Source organism: Agelaius tricolor, unplaced genomic scaffold (assembly GCF_023055355.1).
Source record: "Agelaius tricolor isolate 1412-34295 unplaced genomic scaffold, bAgeTri1.0.p SCAF_3, whole genome shotgun sequence".
In the NCBI taxonomy this organism is placed as follows: domain Eukaryota; kingdom Metazoa; phylum Chordata; class Aves; order Passeriformes; family Icteridae; genus Agelaius; species Agelaius tricolor.
Window position 1 is genome coordinate 2,034,225 of NW_027269263.1, and position 23,365 is coordinate 2,057,589.

Sequence of the window (23,365 nt, forward strand, 5' to 3'; positions counted from 1 at the left end):
GAAACACAGCATCCCTCTCCATCATGCCCCAATGAGCTGCTTCCACAGCCTGGGGTCAGCTCTGTTCCAAAGCTCCATTTATGAGGAAGGCTTTGTGCTTTGTGAGTTCTCCACAAATTCACTTTCCAGGACTAGTGGGAAGGAGGCTTTTGAAGATACATGACTCACAATTTTGTATTCCATAACTGAAGTTCAGTGTGATGCATGGAATATGGAGCATCATGCCTTGTTTCCTTTTTGGTCCATCACAGATGAATGAACAGTGACAAACTACAAGATTTCACTCCCAAGATGTTTGGGATAGGCTGGTAAATTGGACATTGGACTGGCAGCATGACTGCAAAGGTGATGGAAAAAAGATGTGATACTCAAGAAGAGCTCTGGTATCACCAAGGGGGAATCTTTTCTACATCTTAGATTTGGGGAGAACTCAACTTTAGGAATCAGCTGCAGCTGTACACTGCAGAGAAATCACTTTATAGCCCAAATAGCTAGCAGGAAAGAAACATCAAAGGTACAAAAGACAATCAAATGTCAGATCCCTGTTGACTTGCCATGAAGACTATGGCCTTTGCTGTCAATTCAGTCTTTGAAAAATTCTCTCAGAAGGACTACTACAGACACCTCTGGGCAAGCTATTGTCTTTAGTAACTATAAAATACAGGCAGAAATCTTAAATTGTCTTATCTGAGAGACACTGAATTTTAAAACTACAATTTCTGAAAAGGAGTTGGAAAAAAAAAAAAAAACCCACACCAACAACAACAAAACCAAATCAGGAACATTTCCCAGGGGATGAAATTCCCAAGTATAGTGTCAAAGAAGGGAATATATTCCATTTTTTTCAATTTTTCACAATCTGAGCTCTAACCAGAGGAACACAGAAAGGCTGGGAGACAGACTCCAAGTAACCCAGGTACCTGCCAAGGAAATTCAAGTTCCTTGTGTAACTCATCAAAAACACTGCCAGTAACCACAGGGGCAAGCTGGAAGAGTCTGTTCCCAAACACCACTGAAATGAGCATATTCTCTGATAAATGCTTTTGCATTTGACCAGCCCTGTGTAGCTCAGTGAGGAATGTGTTCATGCACCCCAGCAGGCAGCTGGGGTGTTCAGTGTTTCCTGCACTTCATGATGTAACACTTAAAAAAAACCAAATGCAGCATCAGCACCATTAGGACATGATTTGTTAAAGGCTCATGGATGTCTTTATATTGATATCAGTGTGTTTTAACATGCAGCTTTAACACTCAGGTAAGGAAAAAAATCCATGCTCTCCTTATGGGAAACTTCTTGGTTTTGTGCTACTTTTATGGCTCAAGTGGTATTTCACTTCTGTTTGTGCTCATCTCTTGTTATGCCTCTTTGCTTTTCCCTGTGTCCTTATGATTAAATGGTATATTCAAGTGAGTATCCATAGTTTTTTAAAATAACCTAATGATGTTCAAGAGCACATATTCCTGATGTATTTTTCCACTCAACACATTTCTCTTTAAAAGTCTAAATCCACATTGCTGCTGCCATAAGCATGTCTTCAAATTAGACAGGAACAACCAGTAGGCCCTGATACCTTAAAAAGCAACAACAACAAAAAAATCCAGGACCTACAACCCTAAAATCATGCTTAGTGTATTTCTACATCTATATTAGGTTTCTGTTAAGGAACTGGGTTTTCTAACTAGGGTTCCTACATGCAATCTCTTTTAATATTTCATAAGCCAATTTTATATAATTGATAGGTACAGTAAATTAAATATTTATTTCTATTTTTCACTGGTTTAGTAGAATTTAACACCTGCTACTGACAGAATAAAAAAACCTAACGTGAAATATCAAAGAAATAAATAGTACCCAATACATCTGTTGATTTTACATAATATTTCCATGTTTTAAAATTGCATTTTCTCAAACCATTACCTTCAATAGTGGAGCTTCACAGATGCAAAGTTTTTTGCCAGGAAGCCCTGTTATTTTGCTGGCATGTTTGACTGGAGCTATTCACTGTGCAACAATTTCTGAGTCTGAGGTGATATGAAACTTCAGAAGTTTTAGCTCGAATCCTAACAAGTTATTTAACATAGAAACAAGGTTTCATTCATGGGGAAAATTAACCCAACAGGGGTGCTTTCTCACCTCTTTGCATCAGCTGTTATAAATTGAAAGTATACCATTTAGATATTCCTTAATTAACACGTTTTGGAAAGATCTTGAATATCAGCAACGGTAAAGTGCTATGCAGGCACTGAGGATAATTTGTTAATAGAAAGTTGATCCCTCTCAACAGTGTGTTACTCTGTCTGTAGCTGCTATTTCACAACCAAAGGATGGAGCATCAAGAACAGCCCCTTTCCTAAAGGTTGGGAAGCAGAAATCAGCATCCAAACCCTTGTCCTGAGAGAGAAGGACAAGCCTGGGATTTCTGAGGAGAAACAGCCAGAGCAGGGGCACAGGAACACACAGAACTCTCGCCTTTGGAAGGACATTTTGGGCAGAGTGCAGTGAGAACAGCAGGAGGAAAGGGACCTCCCTGCTGCTCCTGTGTGCTGCAGTGCACAAAGCATCACCTGGGAGCTCTGCTGGCTCCCACCACTACTCCCAGGACTGGCTGTACCAGGAAATCACAGCCAGCAGCTCCTACCAGAAACTTTCCAGACCTTCTCTTGCTCCATTTCCCAATTTGAATCGGGACCAAGAGTGTTCCATCTTCATGCACAGGCACAAAAATTTCTACCTTCTAACATTTCTGTTTATATCTTAATTTACTAAGCCTCACAGAGGTTCTATAAAACATGCAAATGTTAATTTTTCAGACAGAAAACCAGAGAGGCAAGTAGATTTGTCAAAAGTGATGCTGCAAGTCATTCTGCAACCTCAAACCCACCTTCTGGCTTCCTGACTTGGTGTTCTGGTGAGAAGTGCTTGAAATAGCATTGTTCCTGTTTGTAAGGGGAGATGGTGGAAGGAGAAACTCAGGTGGTGGTGTGGGTAACACAAAATCAAACAAACAGGTACAGAGCTGACAAGTTTTACACTGTTTTACACTGGTATTTCTTCTTGGACTTCATTGGAGGGTACATATTCTTATTTTCTGATTACAGGAGAAGACCATCAATAGAACAGACTTTGCACAAAATTAGCGGAGTTGCCAGGCATCCTGCTCTGACAAATATGAATGGCCCCAAATAAAGATCTCCCCTCAGATATGGCTGTGTAGGCAGGCACACAGCTCAGTAAGCACATAAATAAATGCATAACAAAATGTGCCATTGCATGCACGTCTGGGTTTTTAACAAACTGCAAACAAATGAGGCTTCACTCTATGCACTCTAACTCTGTTCTCACTTCACAGACTCTTTGCATCTTTATTTTTCCCCCAACATCTTTGTTTCTCTCAAGTGTTACTTCTGTCCTCTACTTACCCATGCAGGGTTCTGTTGACTCAACTGGAAAGACTTTTCATGAAAGCCTGCCCTAGCCTGTCTCAACCACTTTCCATCATTCCTTCACTTCTGATTCCCTGCACACATATTCCTGAGTTCCAGACAGATTTTTAAGTCTCATTTCACATTCCTTCAAGGTCTGCTTTACTTAAGCCCCACTATTTTTTATTTTATTTCTTTTTCTTTTTTGCTACTAGTCTTTGTATGGCCTCTCATCAGCAATTCAAACCTGAGGATATTGTGATTGCATTGTTGGAACTTTTCAACTCCAAGCTTATCTATCACGCCTACATTATTTCTAGTGATTAGCTGCAGTATCACTGTTAAGCTTGTAGGCAATTACCTCATTTGAGGCAGCATCCTTGTAGTGCCTCACTGAACATGCTGTTATCAGCATTTTCATACTGCTGGCTTTTTTTTATTTCTCCCCATTCTGTACCAGAACAAATGAAGTCACTTGTTTCTGTTCCAGCCTCTTTGAGGCTGATTGTATTTAAAGATACTCCATCTTTTGATCTTACACTTAATTCAAAAACTTTTTAGTCCATGATATCATTCAAAACTTTGAGACACACTGCCACGCTGCATCTTGGTTTTCCACAGTGTGTTTTGAGCTTGTTCTTTGCACTAAACTTTCAGTGATGTTAACTAGAGCACAACAATGATGTTGTGATGTTGAAGATGCAGAACAACCACAGACTATGCAGAATGCTGCAGCAGGCAGGGAAGTGATCAACTCCCAGTATAATTCCAGTATAATTAATAATTAATTAACTATAAGCAATAATTACTGTCCTGATAACCCCCTTTAAGCAGTCAACTACAACCACCTCTACACTCAGATAATGGCCAAGAAAGCCTCAGCCACCAGTCAGTGCCAAGTACTCTTCCCACACACTCCTGAGAGTAAGGACTCCCTGACCTGCCCCCAGCCCCATACTGGACCTCCAGACCAGAGCTGAACATCATCTGCCACCCTGGAGAGCATTCAGAGACAGATCACAGCCATAGAAAGGAGCTATTTCAGATTTCTGATGGATGTTTTACAGGTAGAGTGTGCCCTTTACAGACACACCATAAACCCAACACGGTTGTATTTCAGACAAATAAAAAGACACAAAGTGAAATTTTGTTTATGTGTTACCAAGTCTCCTTTCATTTGCAAATGCTCTGAGCTCTAAAAACTGACTTGGTATCAAATTACAGCTGAAGTTGTAGACTCATAATCAAATCAACACATAATACAACTCACATGCTACTGAGTGGGGACCCTTATTTTTGTATTGAGCATGAGACTTAAAGCCAGAAACTCACAACTGATCTCAGTTTGACTTTTGCTTTGTCTGTTATTATCTTTGTCTCATATTTCGTTTTGTTTCTTTTTAATTACTTTACTCTCTGTCCCCAAAGCAGAGTGAAAAATGCAGTCAGTTTTCTTGAGAAGCTCATGCACTCAAATCACCACCAGGACTTGAAGAAGCACAAGAAATGGCAGTGGAGGCCATAAACCCAAAATTCCCTGATGCAGTGCTAGGGGTTTGTCTCAGGCAGCTTTCCAAAATCGAGGTGCTCCCTTGGCAGTGGGACAGAAGCACTGCTGTGCAGAGCTCCCTGCCACCCTGCCCTCCTCAGCACTGCTCAGGTTATTCTTGCCAGGTGAGTCACTGGCCTTACAGGCATGTCAGCCGCCTTCACTCAGAAATAGCTTCTCAAATATTCCAGAAGAATTTATGCTGTGTCAGTCAAGTTGGTAAAGGTATGGTTAAAAGAATTTAAGACACCTGTGAGCTTCCTCCCTCCCATTCTGATGTCTTTCCCCTTGTGGACTTTACTAGAGAGGAAAAAGTAGCCATGGAGAACTATTTCAGAGAAAACAGGAGTCAGGAGCCATCAGCTTACATAGAGGAAAATTATATATAATATACTAGTTTATATAAAATTAAATATTTTTATATTTTTATTTATTTACTTATTTATTTTATATTTTTATATTTATATATAACTTTAATTATATTATATTAATAATATTTATACTATATAGTTAAATTATATCTTATTATATTTTATGTTCTTGTAGATATTACATAACATATTATATATAGTATATTATATAATATATAATTTACATATAGTATATATGTTATAATATATAATATATTTGATCTATAATATGATATATTAATAAATAACAATTATAGATATTCTATATTATATTATTAAATATTGTTACTATAATATTAATAATTACTATTACTGTAATGATTCTGTATTATATATTATATTTTATATAATATAATATAATTTATATTATATAGAATATATTATACCCCTGGTGGCTTTGTGCTTCAGGACCCTGGTGAATGTATACATGCTCATCAAGGCACTTCAAACCTCTGTAACCCCAGGATTTTGTGCTCCCCATATGACAGGCTGGCATCATGGACAGTGAAGCAAGAACAGTTTGAGGACTGCACATCCCCAATTGACCTGATACAACTGCATACAAAGCAAGGCTGAAAACCAGATACTGAGGCTGTGACCATTTAAAAAACACCCTAAAACACTGCCAACCAATCAAAAACCCCACACCTAACTAGCTAACCCTTTTTTGGAATAATTTTCAATTGGAATTCTTTGAAAACTCAGCTCACAATGACACATGAGAAGCACTTCTAACAGCACAGCTGAAGGAACTTTATTTTGCTGTAAAGGACAAGAGGAACTGGTCAGAGGCAGCAAAAACTTCTAAAGCCACTTTTTCAGTTGAATCCACCCTACTATGGATTCACTTTCTCCCCAAAATGATACAAAGATACAAATAAAACAAAATTCAACTGGAATTTTAGGCTCTCAGCAGTTCTGCCAAGTTGGAGTCTGAAAGCCTGGCCCTCAATGGATGTATGTAGAGTGCAAATAAATTCTTATTTTTATGCCTACCCACACAGAAAGAGCAAAAGACTGAAATAAGGAAATTACTGGATATATTCAGATGGATAAGTATCTTGTAAAATGAATAACTAGGCAAGGAAAATCATTAACAATAGAGCCATCTGCTGTATTTCAAAAAAACTACACCAGCAAAATTCTGAAAATGCTAAAATGCTTTACAGGCTGAATTTCTCACTACTCAGTGGTAAAAAAAGAGTGATCACAATGATTAGTGCATCAGTTTAAATAAGAGGAAATGTGTATTTCTTACACCTCTTCTAATTAAAAGCAATATTTAGTGGCATAATACTGATCCTCTGTGTTTAATGATACTAATTGACATTGTAGCTGGGCTTGTTAGAAGCCTGAAATGCTCTCCATTCCACTTGAATCAAAGAAGCACAGAATTGTGTATGGTAACAGTGAGGTCAGCAGCAAGCTGAATATTTGTTTAAATACTGACAGGACACTTGATTATGTTTTTCTTGCTTTAATGTAAGAATTTCAAGTCTGAAGGAAGAAAAAAGGAGGAAAAAAATTAACATAAAACTGAGGGAAAGTTTAGAAGACCGACTAACCCAAGTGGTTCTCAGTCTATCTTTACACTTCTAGAAATAAATTTGAGGAGCCCACTTTCAAGCACAGTGGGAAAAGCAAGCGCCAGGGAGCCAATTCCCAATTTTGCATCGCTGACATAGCACTAAAACACAGACCTATAATCCTGGTTCAGCTAGGAAAAGTTGTACCAAAGCTGCAAAGAGAGAATGTACTGCTGAAAATCTGGGATCAAATGGGTGCTAAACTAAGAAAAATGTAACAAAGTATGCACAGGCCCTGGGAACTCTGTCCTGTTCTGGAAGGTTGGTTTCCTGAGCTGCCCTCTCAGAGGTGGTTAGAAGTGATCACAAACCAAAACTGAGAGCTTTTGGCACGAACCTGTGCTGGGAAGTTCCCCTTGCATTTAAAACAAGCTTGTGAGCCACCTACCCACATCCCAGCTGTACGTGACCACTCCACAAGTGTGTCTGCCCCACATGCCTTTATTGAATATTCTGATCCGATCAGATGTTTGACAATGAATTTTACTTGTTCCTACAACCCTTGCCATTCAGCAGTTTCATACTTGACATTTCATGCAGTTTTTTGTAGGTTACATAAAACAAGTGACACTTCATTACTCCACCTGCAGCTTCTGTAATTGCTACACAAATTTTTTCCACCATCGACAAAACCAAACTTCCACGACTGGAATTTCTTAAAGCCTCATAAATAATAGCAAAGACATTCTTAGCTTAAAAGGAGAACCAAGGGTATTTACCTGCCATCATAGCTATCATACTGGCTTTGTAGACATTGGCAAAGGAGCCCAGTTCACCTGTGGCCAAGATTGTTTTCATGTGAGCTTCTCCACAGGCTGCACGGCACAGACGGATCTCCTCGTACAGACCTGGGGATAAAAGCATGTGGGAATGATCAAAGTTGCCTGAGAGATATTTTCAAGTATGGCTGTAATTTCCACTTCTGGATTAATTTCCAATCTTATAATTAGTCGTAGCACTCAGGAACTTAAGTTTTGTAAGTTCAATAAATTACATGACTGGAGGTAATTAACAATGCCGTGCAGTTTCAGACTTTACCTAATAGCTATTAATGTCTGTTCTCTCAAAATACAAATGTACTAAATACCCATGAATACATCAGCAGTAAAAAATGCTGTGATAGTAAAGATTGATCTTAAACCAGCCTTCCCAGCAATAAATATGGTAGTACATTGAATCAATACTCAGAATAGCTATGTTTTCCTCTGCACCTGGCCAGTGGAACCCTCCCTTCTACCCTTCCTGGTAAAATTCAGCAGTGCTCCCACAAAAGTTTACACAGAGGGAGACTAAAAGAGCCAGAAACTAATGAAGCATTGCTGTCAGAAGTTGGCTGCTTGGGGTGTTTAAGATTGCTATTGTGCGGGGAGAAAAGCAGCTCTTACAGTGCACAGCCACCATTTCTGGATTTTGAATTTAAAAAAACCTAAGATGCAAAATAAACAAACAGGATGCTTTGCAAGAGGGTCCTTTTGACAAACTATACTCAATCTTCAATCACATAATCAAGAAGTTCTTTGACAGAAGGCTAAAACACAGCTTTAAATAGGTCTTGCTAAAACAGTCCAGGCTAGAAACACTTTTGGTTTTTTTTCAGCAATGCTAAACTTCTTTTCCCCTCAGCCTTTAAGTGAGACCTGGAAGCATGGGGCAGGATTTGGCAGCTGTGGCAGGGCCCTCATCCCTCTGATGCCATGGGCACACCAGGGTGTCCAGAGCTGGAATTGCTGGGCTGGCCTTCTGAGACACGCTGCACACATTAGCAGACAACTGGCTGACGCACTTAGCAAGTCCCTTTATAGACACCAGGCTTCACCTTGTTTCTCGCTGTGTACCAAAGGTGTGAATTAATCAGAACTAGCATGCCGTCTAACATGTTTTATTGATCAATTGGTGATGCTCCAGAAACCTACATCAAATCGAGGCTCAAAAAGGAAACACAAAGGACCTGTGCTATTTTTTTTTTTTCTGCATTTAATAACCCTGCTCATGTTAGATCCAAATGAAATCTCTTTTTGTGGAGCAACTCTTTTCCTGAAGCTTTTGAAAACCCAGAGAAAGCAGCTTTCTTCTTCTTCTAGTTTCGGTAACAAGAGGAAAAAGTTTTCCCTACCTTCGAGATACGCCACCAGAAATGTCAAAACAAAACCAACAAAATGTACATTTAGGTTGGATTCCATGAAAAGAAATTCCATCCTCACAGCTGTTGTTCCCTGGCACTGCAGCTCCAGCAGCCTCCCTTGCAGTTGGAAGGTGCTTTTACATGCAATTAACGTCAGGCTGGTTCGAGCAGCCTCGCTGCCTGCCAGCACTCATCATCCCACGGCCAGGAACCACTCAGGATCCTCAATCACCCGTGTCTGGCAGCTTAGCTGGGGTGGAGGAAAAGTGGGCACACTTCAGTGGGGCAGGTGTGTAGGTAAGAAATGCTGTTCTTTATTCAGAGACCAATTATTGCAGACAACAGCTGACATTCACAGGGCATTTTCAATAAAAGTACAGAGAGAAATGCAACTACATTTGGGGCAGAGCATCCCAGTCCCAGTGCAAGCTGGGACTGCTTTGATGCAGAACAAGTGTAAAAACTCCTGCTCCTTTCAAAAATAAAAAAAGTTTCAGTACTCAGTCAGATTTAAACCAAGGCACAAATAACAGGATTATCCTGAAAATCTTGGGCAAATGTCTAAATGTCTAGTCAGTCACACTTCAAAATGTACTCAGTGTTTCAAGGAGTGCTGGGCTTCCTGTGGGACAGCCTGGGCTGCCAAAAAGTCCAGCACTTAAGGACTCAGTTCCACCAGGCTGAACAGCAGCAGGATCAAAGCTGGGTGCTACAAATGCAGGAATATCTGTGAGCTGTGCAGAACACCAGCAACTGCCACAGCACACACAGCACCTCTGGTTAGCAGCAGCGAGTGGCACAAAGATTTTGGTCAAAAATCTCTCTCACAGGAAACCCTGCAGGCATATTTTCAACTAATGAGCTAAGAACACCATGGAGAGGCTGCAAGGGAATTTATTTTTGACTCCTAAAAACAAGGAAAAAGCAAAAGCTCTCAAAGCAAATGGCCAGTGCTCTTCAGCATATTAACCAATATTATCCATTCTAAAAGCAGTCTAAATCTTAAGCCAGGGAAAAAAAAAAAAAAAAAAAAAAAAAGAAAAAAGCCAAGAAAATCCAAACCAATAAACCCATAAAAAAAAACCCCAAAGCAAGCCAACCTATATAGAATGTACCTGGAGCCAGCTGCTCACAAATACAGTGTGCAGTATCTCTACTGACCCAGCTGTTAAAATGGATGTGACATAAGAACTCTTCTACTTTTCAGCACTTGAGATACCTGACAGTTTTCATGAACTTTAGATCTGCTTTTACTAGATGCATTTATAGAAGTCAGAAAAAATCCTGTTTTGTAGGGAAAAAAAAATGCTTTTGTAGCTGTGTTTTTAATTCCACTGTTATAAAACACAAGAGTTGTGTCCTTGTCATGTTGCTAACACTGTAAATGAACATTAGTACATTATATTGAATTTTAGCAACTATTAAATACAGCAGAGAAAATGTTCCTTCCATGTACATTTCCCAAGCAAACATCCCTGATAATTTCTGCTAGCTGTAATCTGCACTAGGTTGTCTAGATGGTCTGTTACTTTGGTATAGTACATTAGTCCTAAAAATAACAATATAAAGGGGATAATCCAGATCTCTTACAAAGGAAATGAAAATATTAAAGAAGGGAAGAAACCACACTGCTTAAATATTTTTATGGAATAGCTCTTCTTCAAAAATGTGGTGATAAAATCACTTTTCTTTTAAAAAATTCAATTTTTTTGGTGTTTTTATCTAGTCAATGACAACAAATAGAAATTGAGATGAGAAGATATTTTGACTTCTGTTAGCCCAAAAGATCAAGGTGATTGTGACGGGCTGGAAACTGGAAAATGAGCTGGAGCCCCTTGTGTCTGGCATGTTAATGGCAGGTTTGTTAACAAAATGACAAGCACGAGGCTATCAGCACAACACAACCCCCTCACATATGTGCAGCTCCAGGGATTCACGTTCTGGAGACAGAGCTGGGCTTCAGGAGCCTGAGCTGCTGCTCCTGCCAGCACCAGACAGAATTTGTGCAGTGTCACTGATATTTTCTGGAAAAATCCCTTTGCCAGGATTTCTACTCCTGGGAAGCTGAGAAGCCGCAGAGAAAAAGGAAAACAATATTACCTCATTTGCTTCTCCTGTGTTTTTGCTGCTTTGGAATGTGATTGGAAATTGTTTATCCAACATGTGAATTGGTTTTACCTCATGACCAACCACGGTCAGGCTGTGTTGGACTCAGGAGAGAGTCACAAGTTTTTGATTAGTATCTTGTTAAGCCTTCTGTAAGTATCCTTTCTCTATTCTTTAGTATAGCTTTAGTATAGCATAATATATAATATAATATAATATATCATATACTATACACTATATACTGTATAATATATATATAATATATAATACACAATAGATATATAATTAATATAATTTATATAATTTATGTAATATAATATATAATTAACATAATAATAAATAGAATATAATAATAAATTAGCCTTCTAAGAACATGGAGTCAGATTCTCAATTCCTCCTTCATCCCGGGAACCCAGCAAATACTGCAGTGCAGCAGGGCAGTCTGCACATCTAGAAATGGTAAATCCAGCTACAACCCTCCTGAACGATGTGGAGAGGCTTCTCCAAGGCTCTGGAGCAGGGAGTGTCTTCTGCCTGTGCTGTTTATGAAGTATGTAGCACAAAATAAGGTCCCAATCCCTGATCAAAGCCTCTAAACCCACACCTAAAATATCATCAGCAGTGAAAAGCACTTTCCATAATGGGGTTATACCATGGATGCAGCCATGCTCAAGTTTCTCAGAGTATAACTGGGCTGGGTTTTTTTCCCTTTTCTTACAGGAAAATTCAACTGCCACAGAGCAAATGATGGGTGAACAATGCTCCTGCAGCCACTGACAGTGTAGCATGTCCAGGTGTTTGCTAACAGCTGTGGAATTAGGAATTAGCACTGACATTGCTGCACCCCACACAACTTCAGGAGGTACAGCAAATGCTGATGACGGGGGGGAAAATTAATAATAAATAGATCCAATCTATTTTAACAATTTGTTGGTCAACTTGATCACTCCTCACATAAAGGCTCCACATTCTGTGTCTAAAGGAAGCGTCCAAACTGGTAATTTATGTTTAATCCATACTTTGTCAAGTAATACAAGGCAAAAGCTGAGTAAACTACTTTAAAGTAGTATTGCTTTAAAAGCTAAAAGCTTATGAAAGGTATGTAAATTCATAAACTTTATCTCATTTCATGTTATTTTCTGAGGTAATTTAACTGTCCAATGAAGCTGCTTTCATACTCAGCATTATTTAAAAGATCTTAACAATTACTTCACAAAGATCTGGAAAATGCATATTGAGTGTCATAAAGAGCTCCAGCAATATTCAAGAACTTCTTTAAAATAACTTGACATAATTGGACATACACTAAAATATTTAATAACCAAACAAGCCTTTGAAGCAAATCACAAAGCAACACTATTCTATTGTGGTGACCCCAATTATTGCACAGGCTAGAAGAAAAGCTAGAAATGAACTAAAAAGCACTCCACCACATAGATTTTTTTTCAATAACTTCTGAGGTTGTGAAGACTGTCAGCATAAGAAAATACCTATTGAAGCATATTATTATTATTATTGTTGTTTTTATTATTATTATTATAATGACTACTACTATTAGCATAAGTTATAATTGCAAGGCAGCTTTAGTTGATGAAGCACCTAAAACACAGGCACAGGTACTGCTCTACTTAATTTTATGTAATATAGGGATTTAGCCTAAAAAATCCTTTTTTGTCTCTTCTTTTAGATTCCTTATATGTATTTTATAGATTATTCTAAATTATTCCTAATCACACAGGTAACATATCTACTGAAAGCTAAACAGGAAGACAGAACACTAGATTTTCACCAAAATATCCAGATCACCTGATGAAATACCTTTATTTTTATATAGAAAAGTTAAATATTGTAATTTTTCACCTTGTGGCATCTCTATGGCAAGTAAATTCTGCCTCTGCAGTAGCATTTTTTCAAGATCACATAAACATGTGTCACAAACAGATTCAGATTCATAAATAAACTTAGGAAATCATTTGGAAATAATTTGAATTCTGCCATTGGTGAAAAAAATTATATTATTTATATTTATATTTAATATAAATAGTATATTGATATATTATATGAACATACTAATATATTATATAATATATTTTATAGTCTATAAATTATATATAATTATTTTATACTTTATATAAAATATACACTAATGTATATTTAATATATATTTATATGTATATATATAAATATATCTTTTTTATATATATATATAAAATAAGGCTGTCTTTCAACCTTGTCAAGACTTCAGCTCTGGATAAAAGAACATGCATACCAAATTAAAAGCTGTCCCTAATTTACTTATTTAGTAAAGTGACAGCTTTATATCACATCTATCATTGCTGTGTCTGTGTACTCCTCCCTTGTAATTTGTGACCACAAAGAGTAATTCATATCCCATTCATTTCAGTCATGATCCAAACTCTCTCTCTGAATCCAAGGCCTGTATTTCTCCTCTGAATTCTCCCTCATATTAAAAAAAAAATTATTAATCCTTAAATAATTAAGACCAAAAGAATGGAGATTTCAAATACTACAAAAGAGGCCAAGATATTACAGCAAGGAACCAGTCTTGAAGACACAGATGCAGAAACATGTGGGGGTTTTTGTTCAATTCTAACTGTTAATTGCAAGAAGACTAGTAAACATGATCTATTACCATTATTTCTGTTATTTCCTTAAATAAAGTCAGGTACCAGGGCTTTATTATAAAGTCTGCCAAGCAAATAGGACATTCTGGCACTGCATTATACAGCTAAATGGAAAATTCATTCCAAGACAATGATGTGTCCACCTTCACATGGAGATTAGTTACAGGAGCACTGTCAGCACTTAAGGCAAGCCATTCACAGTACATTAAGGATGCAATTAGAGCAAAAACCATCTTCAGCATTATTGTTCCTACTAATTAGTAGTAGTCTACAGATGCCAGAACATCAATAATAATATGAACAGTCAATTTGTTCCCTCAATTTTCAGCAAAAAGAAAACAACTAAAATACGTGTTTTCGTCAAGAAATGAAACATGTATATTTTAAAAGGTATCATCTACATTAGCAGCCCCTTGGGCTTTCTAACAAAACTCTTCAAATAATTAGTCTTTTACTTGCTATTTTTTTTAATGCTGTACACAAAATCCTCTGAAGGCACGGAGGGAATAGATAGGAATTTTCAAACCACAAAGTCATTCTGCCAGCCCAGCCTGCCACAACTTCCAATAGGATTCCTCTCAAAAAATGCAACCCTTTGTTATAATTTTATTAAATAGTTTTTATTTAGCTCAGAGTCCCAGATTACTGTGAGGGGAAAGATCAAATACTTCAAGAACTGATGGAGAGATTTGGGGAAGAGACAAAGACAGACCCTGCATGTGCATATAGAAAGGTTTAGGTTCTTTGCCATAGGAACTTTTTTTTACTTACCTTCCCACTGGCCAGTCAGCACCAGACTCCTGCTAATGACAATGTCAATCTCTCGGGCCCCATATTCCACTGCCAGCCTTATTTCAGCCAGTTTGGTCTCCAGAGGAGTTTGTCCAGATGGAAACCCAGCAGCCACTAGCATGAAAGGGGTGCAGATAGAAGGAAGAAATGTTTCATGAATGTGTTACAGTTTTAGAAATCGACCATAAAATTGAAAATACCAGTAATGCACCAAGAAGTTTGAATGTTATTCTTTTTGTTTAATGGTTGCCACGATTTAAAAATTTTACAGGCACCTCATCCTACCGTCTCTTCATCCACAAGAAACATTGGCTCTACCCTCAAAAACCCATGTCCAGCAAGGCAAGTGCATCTTGTGAAAAGATCTTTCACATGCCTTGATGTTTTCCAGAACACCCTAGATAAAAGCACAATACCTATTGCTTCCAGCAGATTGAACAAACGAGGAGTGAGCTCAGATATGAAGCAATATATAAATTTTTAATTTTCTCCAATTCTTTTAAGTAGTATCTTGACTTAAATCATAATAATGTTGTTTAATGGTTAAATCACAATACAGCAAAAATTGCTTTCAATGGGTTCCATTTAAGATTATGTTTATGATGGTTAAGTAAAAAAAACAAAGATAACTTTGGAAATGGAAAAAATAATGGCTTTGTCAGAGATTGTCTTTCTCTCTGACATATAAATGCATTTAGTACATATTTTTCCCCTACACAACAATGAAACAAGAACAGAAATCTCACATGTTTCTTAGCATTAAATACCTCATCTAACTTCAAAGTCAGCCCCTGCTTTGAGCAGGGGTTTGGACCAGATCACATCCAGGGCTGCCTTCCAACCTGAGCAATTCTTTGATTGTACTTCTTGCTTCCTGCACATTCAGGACTTGTCCCTCATGTGTGATGACTGGAGAAGAGCTGACCATGTTAGATTTTGGGTGTGAAAGTCCTGAACCTATGGCTGCTCAGCAGGCAACAGCCCCTGGCTCTGCTCACAGCTTCCCTGGAGTCAGCCTGCAGGATGTGCTGCTTTTGGCTGGGATAGTTATCCCCATTGTGGCTGGGCTGGTTTGGGTTTGTGCAGGAAACAGCCTTGGCTCTCCAGGGATGGTTTGGTAAGTGCAGAGTAGTGCCAGCACAGAGTCAAGGCCTTTTCTTGGTGAGTGGGCTGGGAGTGCACAAAAAGGCAGCTCTTATCTGAAAACACAAATTTTCTCACTTTTACTCTTCCAATTCTCTTTTCCCCTCCATCGTGGAAATGGCTGTATGAGTGAGTGTGTGGCACACAGTTGCTGCCTTGGGCTAAACCTTGACACAGGATTGCACTTAGAAGCCAAACATGATAGGGAAAATAAACCTTTATTAGAACTCACATCATCACCATCATCATCTACTTAGTGTATACTGATACTTGTCCAGCACTCTATCTTAATTTCTTCTGTCCAGGTGAGAAAAACACTGATATATTTTAAAGGCCTCTTTGAAGAGCTTCCAGCAAAAAGACTTGGCATTCCTGATAAGCTTGAAGTTGGAAGACAAAACAAAAGATTATACCAGAAGAAAATCCTCCTTCCATTCCTTTCCTTTCCTTCCACCTGTTACCTTTTCACCTTACTCCCTGACACAAAAGCAAGTCCAAACTTCTGGATTTCTCTATGTATTTCATAGCATCAGATTATTTAATGGGATATTTTTAAATAACGCTTACCTGAAGCCACTGGTATGGTACAACCAGCAGCTTTGAGGGTGCCCACAGCATCAGAGACTCTTGCAGAATACACACAAACTGCTGCAGCAGTGATACCTGCAAAAGCAAAAGCCACAGTTCCCTTTTTCATACAGAGAATTCCACCTTCTCCATGAGCACATGTGCATTGTCCTCACCTCCCACTCCTATGTTCTCACAAGGATTTAAGCAGCACACCAGGGATGTCTGTTATATTGCTCCAATGGTCCAGGTAATTCTGGTGCTGTTTCCTCCCTCACATCCCTTCACCAGACCCTGGGAGCAAGTCTGCATTAGCAGGAGTTAAAACTCCAAAGTTTTTATTGACAGACTCACAGTTTAATGCCAACACACTCAGTTAAGACTTGATCACAGTTATGCTTGATCAGCAAATTGCTGCAAGAGAAACTGCACTGCCAAGTTCTGCTCTTACTTGTGGAGCCAGACTGAGCCCAGCAGCAACTGAGCAGTCTTTATGTTAATGCAGCCCTCCTGCATTTCTAGCTAAAGTGCTCTTCTCTCCAACTCTCAGATAATTGACCTCATATTTTATACTTCAGCTGTCTGAAGAGTCCATAAATCCAAGTTTTTAAAAAAAGACTGATCTTTGATTTTTTTATGTGTAAGGCTTCAATCAGAGGCCTGATCTCTCTTTGGTCCACACCACTTCAAGCAGTGGACCAAGGTCCTTTCTGAAAAGTGAGAAAATAATAAGGAAACACAGACATTTCCTCTAGAAAATACACACCCCAAAAGCCACCATACCTTTATCATGCATGTCCAAGGCTTTGAGGAGATCTTCTCTGATAGGGTGCTTTGCTTTAAAACACAGCCTTTGAACATTTGAAGGAGTATCATCACCTGAGAGAGTGGTGAGGTCTATGCAGGTGACAGCTTTCAGCAGCCAGGCTGCCTGCAAAGGGAACAAAGCAAGGAATGGAGCATTTCTCTTTGCACTTCCAAGGCCAAACCGCCTTAGAAGTGCAGGAATCAGAAGCCTGGCTCTCACTCTGACAGTGGGGAAATGTATAGGATGTAACATATAAGCAAATAATAGCTTAGGATAGAGAGGCTGGCTGATATTTGTTCATTCCTTCAGCAGTATTTAATGATACAGAGGATACTTCCTCAAAAGGATCTCAAAAGGATCCACTTCTTTTTGTGTGAACCAGGAATAACAAACATCTGTAATTTTGGTGCAAAAAAAAGCCCCAAAAGCAAGAGGTAAGAGACAAGGTTAAAGCACTCTTTAGATAGAAATGCTTCAGAATTTTAAAAGACTTATTAATCAAAGATTGGAACAGAAGCATAACTAAAAATTTTATGGTTTTTCTTTTTTGCTGAACAAAAATTGAGCTTAAGACATTATTTTGAATTATCTGTTGAAGGTCTTCCAGAAAATGCTCATTTACAGCAATGGCTTCACTCTAAGCTGACTTCTCTTACAGGACAATTGTACAGGGGGACAGTTTGCAATGGCAATGGGGTAATGAACCATCACTGGCCTCAGTTAATCTAAGCCTGACTGATTGTTTCTGCTTCCTCCTTTCATCCTATAATTATTTGAAACTAGAAATAGTTTTATGTTACTTTTACTTGGATGTTTTTATCCTCTGTTTGAGGGAATTTTGGGAATTTTTATCTCTTCTCCTATGCCATGAATCACGGTCATAAAAGACAGATGTAGTCAGGGGGTTTCAAGAACTGGTATAAACGTCAGGCTTTTTAAAAGGGTTTTCCAATTGAGTATTTTGGGAAACAGGCTACAGGATTTGGATCTGTGATGCTGCTCACATTCAAACATGTACAGGTTCAAAATCAGCTCTGTTAAGAAAACAGCACATGACCGCCCTGCTGTGACAATGTTCAAACAGAGGAGAGATGCTTCTGACACCCTTCAAAGTAAAGCCTTGCTTGGGTTTCTGTGTTTCTCAGTTTGTTTCTTTGGTTTTCTTTCCTGTATTTCTACATAGGAGAGGGGAGAAGTGTTAGGAATAAACATCTGTTTTCCAGCTGTGTTGTGGGAGTGACACAAAATCCCTTTCTTCCCAATGAGTCCCTGTAATCAAAGCCTATAGCTCTCTGTATTTGTTATTTATGGCATCCTCAGTCAAAAGAAGACTTTGTTTTTACATTACTGCACCTGTGGTACTCCAGAGGATAGCCATGGTTATCCATCTGGAGCTGCTCACTGATGCTATTTCCCAAATCAGTGCTGATAAACCTGGTATCAAGTAACTTTTTATGAATAAGTGATGCCTCAGGTTTTGGCTTTTATATTTTTCAGATTCTGTGCTGCTTTAGTATGGAGCTCTGAGCTTCACAGTACGGGATGGTGAGCTCTGTGCACAGAGCAGGGAGACAAAACAATTCCTGCTCCAGCTGGGCACCAAGGACAAATGATCCAAATCTCAGCCCAGGAGCACAAACACCATGGGCTGGAGAGAGAAAAACAAGCAGGATGGGACTGAATGGGCTAAAGCTGGAATTGGGCTAAAGCTTCACGGGCTGAAGCTGCAATTGGACAATGAACTCCAAGATGCAAATGGAGCAGAAATTATAAAAGTGAGAGACCCCATGACCATTCGTGCATTTTGGGACCATTTTGGGTGCAGCTCTGGCTGGGCTCTTGTGCTGCCCAAGGTGGATCCATTGAGGCCTTTTAATAAATCCCTGCTTTATTCTTTAATTCTGTCCAGTCTCTGTCCTAGTTCAGCCTTCACAAGGCATCATAAGAAACTCTAAGGAAATGCTGAGCTGGTGTCTAAATCTCCTCTGTTTATCTCCATTTTTTAAAATTTAATCATAACACACAAAGCACAAACTTTCAGGAAGGAAAAGCTGGCAGGAAACTTTTTTTCTATCACCTTCCAGCAGCACCTTACTCCTACATGAAATTATCCCCAAACTGTAATCCCAAAATCTGTGCTCGTTGTGAACACAGGTTCAGCCACCTCAGAATGGCTGCACAATGTTCAACTATTTTGAACAACTTTTTAAAGAATTGAGTATAATTAAATGATTCTGGCTTTGTTCTGTTACATTCCACTCTTAAGATTCATCCTTCGTCATCTCCTTCCTCTTGCTTTTCAGCTACTCTTGCATATAAACAAGTTGTTCAGTGTGCAGAGAGGAGGCATCCCAAGCATTGTTTGCAGAACAGCTGCTTGGTGAATGGAGAAAAAGTTTGTCTTTTTATACTAAGATGGACAATAACCAACCATTTACCTTATCTCAGCAGCTGAAAATCAGTTTCCTAACATTAGTGGGCTCCTTCCCCCCACCAAATGCCACAGCCAGTCAGGATTTTTGATTTTTAGCTAAAAAAACTCGTTAAGCAATGAAATCACACACGTTGAGAATGTTTAAGCAAAGAAAAATCATCCAGGTAGGTCAAATTTGACAGGGACCATGATCATATCTTACAGCTTTAAAATTAAAAAATAAGAAGGCAGCATGCAGAGAAGTCTGTCTGGAAAACAGAATAAATGTGGAGGGATAGTAATACACAATTTAATCCACTCATGAATAAAGATGACTTAAATCCATTTGCAGTTTTGCCAGTCATGAGTTATATGGTTTTTAACTTGTTTGGATAAATGCATCACCTTATTCCATCCCATCATCATCAAATACAAATTACTAAAATAAGACATGGACAAGCACATCTTTTAAGTTTACATGTATCTTGAAAAAAATTCAATATTACAGCCTGGAGAGGGAGAGTGACTGCTTTAAAAATACAGGAACAGAATGCATAAGAAGAGCACTTACTTGCCAATTACCTTTCAGAGTTTTCCATTTTTTAATTTGTTCTGCATGCCTCACCACTGCAGGTCGATTCACATACACTTTTGAGATCCAGCCAAGTTCTGGGGAGAGATAAAAAAACAAACAAAAAATAAAGCCTCATCTATTTCTGTGTTCCTTTAATATATGGTGGGGTACTTCAGAAGAAAGCTGTAGAAAGTTTGGAGCCTCTGAAGAGAGTGTTGTGCTATCATGTCCTTCTAATGGCTTGTGTGCTTATCACCAGTCCAAAATAACCTCAGCTTCTGCTAGGGGATGATCTGTGAACTGGATATTTCACACAGCATATTCTGTGTGCCATTACAAGTGGATTAACTGAGTGCTGATGAGACAGAGACACTGTCTTGTAGACTTAAATATAAATTTATTACACATGTAGCATGAAAAAAAAAAAAAAACCTACAAAACAGCCTTCTGCCACTGCTTGATGGCTTATTTCTAGATTCCAGAATTCCCAAAGAGCAGCAGATGCACAGCTTGTACTAAAATAATGAAACTGTCCAGAGCCACAAGAACCAATTATTTGCCACTGCTTAACAAAGGGTAACTGACTGAAAAAGGAGAACTGAGGGTTCAGGCTCTTGAATCTTTACATTTCTGCTTAGTATGGTAAATCTAGTGTGTAAATTTTAATATGAGAGTACACAGGAAACCTGGAGCATCTTTAAAATCTCTCACATCTCAAAATGTAAATAATTCTTCAAATACCGATCCTACAAGCATTCCATGAAAACACTCTGAAAATAACATCAACAATCATTAACCACCAATCATCAGCAAATCACCACCATCAATCATCAAATATCACCCCCAGCTAAGGTCAGAATATGGACATGGGCATAGACAGGTACTAGGAGATAATAATTCTGGGTGACTGAATTTATTAAGAGCAGTCACTCTATGAATCTTCTTTACTACGGTGGTAAATTGCATTTCCCTTGAGCATATTGATTAAAAAAATGTTTAAAACTTAAAAAAAAAAAAAAGCTGGTAGACAAAATCACTAATTTTGTACAGAAATCTTATACTTTTTTTTTTGCCTACTGACTAGCTTTAATAGCCAAAAAAATGTAAAAAACTAATATACTAGCCAAAGTAAGTGTAAATAAAAGCTTGTTTTCCTAGACTTTCAAAAACCAATTCAGGATAAAGATGACTCAGAGGAAATGCAGGACAACATGAAACAGCTGAAGAAAATCTTGTTTTGAGGATAAATAAGCTACCACTGTCCTATTACCACATACAAACTATTAGTGACTGATACCCACAAAGTGTTAGCTAAAAGCAGAACAAATAAATCAGAGAAGGAATTTCAAAGGGATCCTAAGGAATTTATGGATTTTTTTTTAAGATTGCGTTTATGGATTTTTTTTTTTTTAGCATCAGACTCACTGCATGGCAACAAGGAAAAGGGGGAGCTTGGAAAGTTGCAAGCAAGTCAAACAACAAACCCTTGTTATTCTTTCCAAGTTCAAAACCACAGGTTTATCCATTCTGTCCCCAAAACAAGGAGCTCAGCTCAGCTGATTTGTAGAAAGCAGGTGAGAAAAAATTTCTAAAAAAACCATGGCTACAACTTTCTTCCTTTTTTGCTTATCAGGATATATTTGACAAAATCCTCGTGGAAGGAAAACACACATAAATCAATACATAGAGGAGGGACACACAATCCCTGCGTTATGATTCTTCCGCCACGTGTGCCAAGCGCTGAGGTAGCATCATTTAATCATAATCCCACTTATTATAATAACTTTTGAACCCTTCTGGGTGCATGGTGACCTTTCAGCCCCTTTGGAAAATGTTCTAAAACCAAAGGAAGTAGTTTAGGTGAGGAACTCAGCTTCTCCCTCTCTAATAAGGATTCTTTCAGCTGGTCTGCTCTAACCTATTCTTCCTACACTTTTGAAACAACCAGGAAAAGCAAGTAGTAAATTATTTATAAAAACAATTATTTGGGAGAAGACGACAGTGAAGAAGTGAAGACAGTGAAGACAGTGTCCAGTCTGTTAGGGAAAATTCAAGTTTGAGATGAAAATTTAAATGAAAGGACACAATTTTTTCCCATGAGTAGGTTAATTCTTCATTAACCATTGTTGGTAGAGGATTCAGTCTGATAAAGCTGTTGTATCTACCCAACCTGACTCTTGAGCATCCTGACTCAGGTCTAAGCAATTTTTTTAAGATGTTAGAGCCCTGCACACTAAATCAGCTTAAAGGAAATAATCAACTATAAATCCATTTGGAGGAAAAAAAAAATGGGAGAAAAGGTGTGGAAGGAGAGTGGAAGTGGAAATGAGCTACTACTTTTGCTTTGCCCAAAATCACCTGTGAAAGTCACCAAATATCAGCTGATCAGCAATAGCTCACTGGTTGTTCTTTGCAAATATGACAAAATCCATTGGTTTAAGTCCTTTTCACTGTCTGACACATTTTCCCCTCTGTTCTCAGGGACTCAAGGCTAGTCACAAAAGTACACATGGCAACTCAGTAATGTCTAATATCTAATTTTTCTGCATGGGATGCAAGTCCCTGCAAGACCACAGAATGTGGATCTCCAAGTATTTTTTTGAGTGTGGAAACTCAAACCACAGTGCACAGGCAGAAAATTAAAAAAAAAAAGGAATAATTTAACAAAAAATCAGAACTCCATCCTTTCTGTACAACTTAATGTGAGACATCATGCAGCTTTTACTACAGGAAATAAAATGGTGCAATAAAAATGGCACGGCAAGGAAGGACAAAGGTTCTGGTAATGTGCAGCAGCAGATGGAGACTTCCATATAACACAGACCTTTTATTCAAACCCATTCCTACATTAATTAAAGCAATGGGTAAGTGAAAACAAATATGTCTCAGCATAATTGTCTCTAAATAGACTTTCAAATTTTGCCATGTGAGGTCTCATCAAATCTTTAGATCTAAGCGCCTTTATTCAGAAAAATCCCCCATAATTCCAGCTTTTCTCTTTTTTTCATTAAATATCAGAATAAAACCATTTTTTGAAATAGAATTGACTGCCTTTGGATTCTCCCCCTCCCTCACTCCCCCAAGCTTTATGATTTAGTATCTGGCTAAGGAAAACTATATTTAATTAGGCTCATTAACCTTGCAGTGTGAACATGTCTTTTTTTTTTTTTAAATAAGTCATCTGCTAGTCATCTGCACAGTCATGTGGCTTCAGGGATAAAAGTAAT

At 38.3% G+C, this 23,365-nt stretch overlaps 1 protein-coding gene across 1 annotated transcript in view; it reads right to left on the minus strand.

The window, feature by feature from the left end:
- The window catches only part of DERA (deoxyribose-phosphate aldolase), a 49,611-nt gene that overhangs the window by 19,430 nt on the left and 6,816 nt on the right, over positions 1 to 23,365 (minus strand). The window contains exons 2-6 of the mRNA XM_071422113.1: positions 20,136 to 20,233; positions 17,127 to 17,274; positions 16,344 to 16,439; positions 14,613 to 14,747; positions 7,688 to 7,816 (exon numbers count right to left, since the gene is read on the minus strand). Of these exons, the coding sequence (XP_071278214.1) occupies positions 7,688 to 7,816; positions 14,613 to 14,747; positions 16,344 to 16,439; positions 17,127 to 17,274; positions 20,136 to 20,233 (606 nt within the window). The remainder of the gene's footprint in view (positions 1 to 7,687; positions 7,817 to 14,612; positions 14,748 to 16,343; positions 16,440 to 17,126; positions 17,275 to 20,135; positions 20,234 to 23,365) is intronic.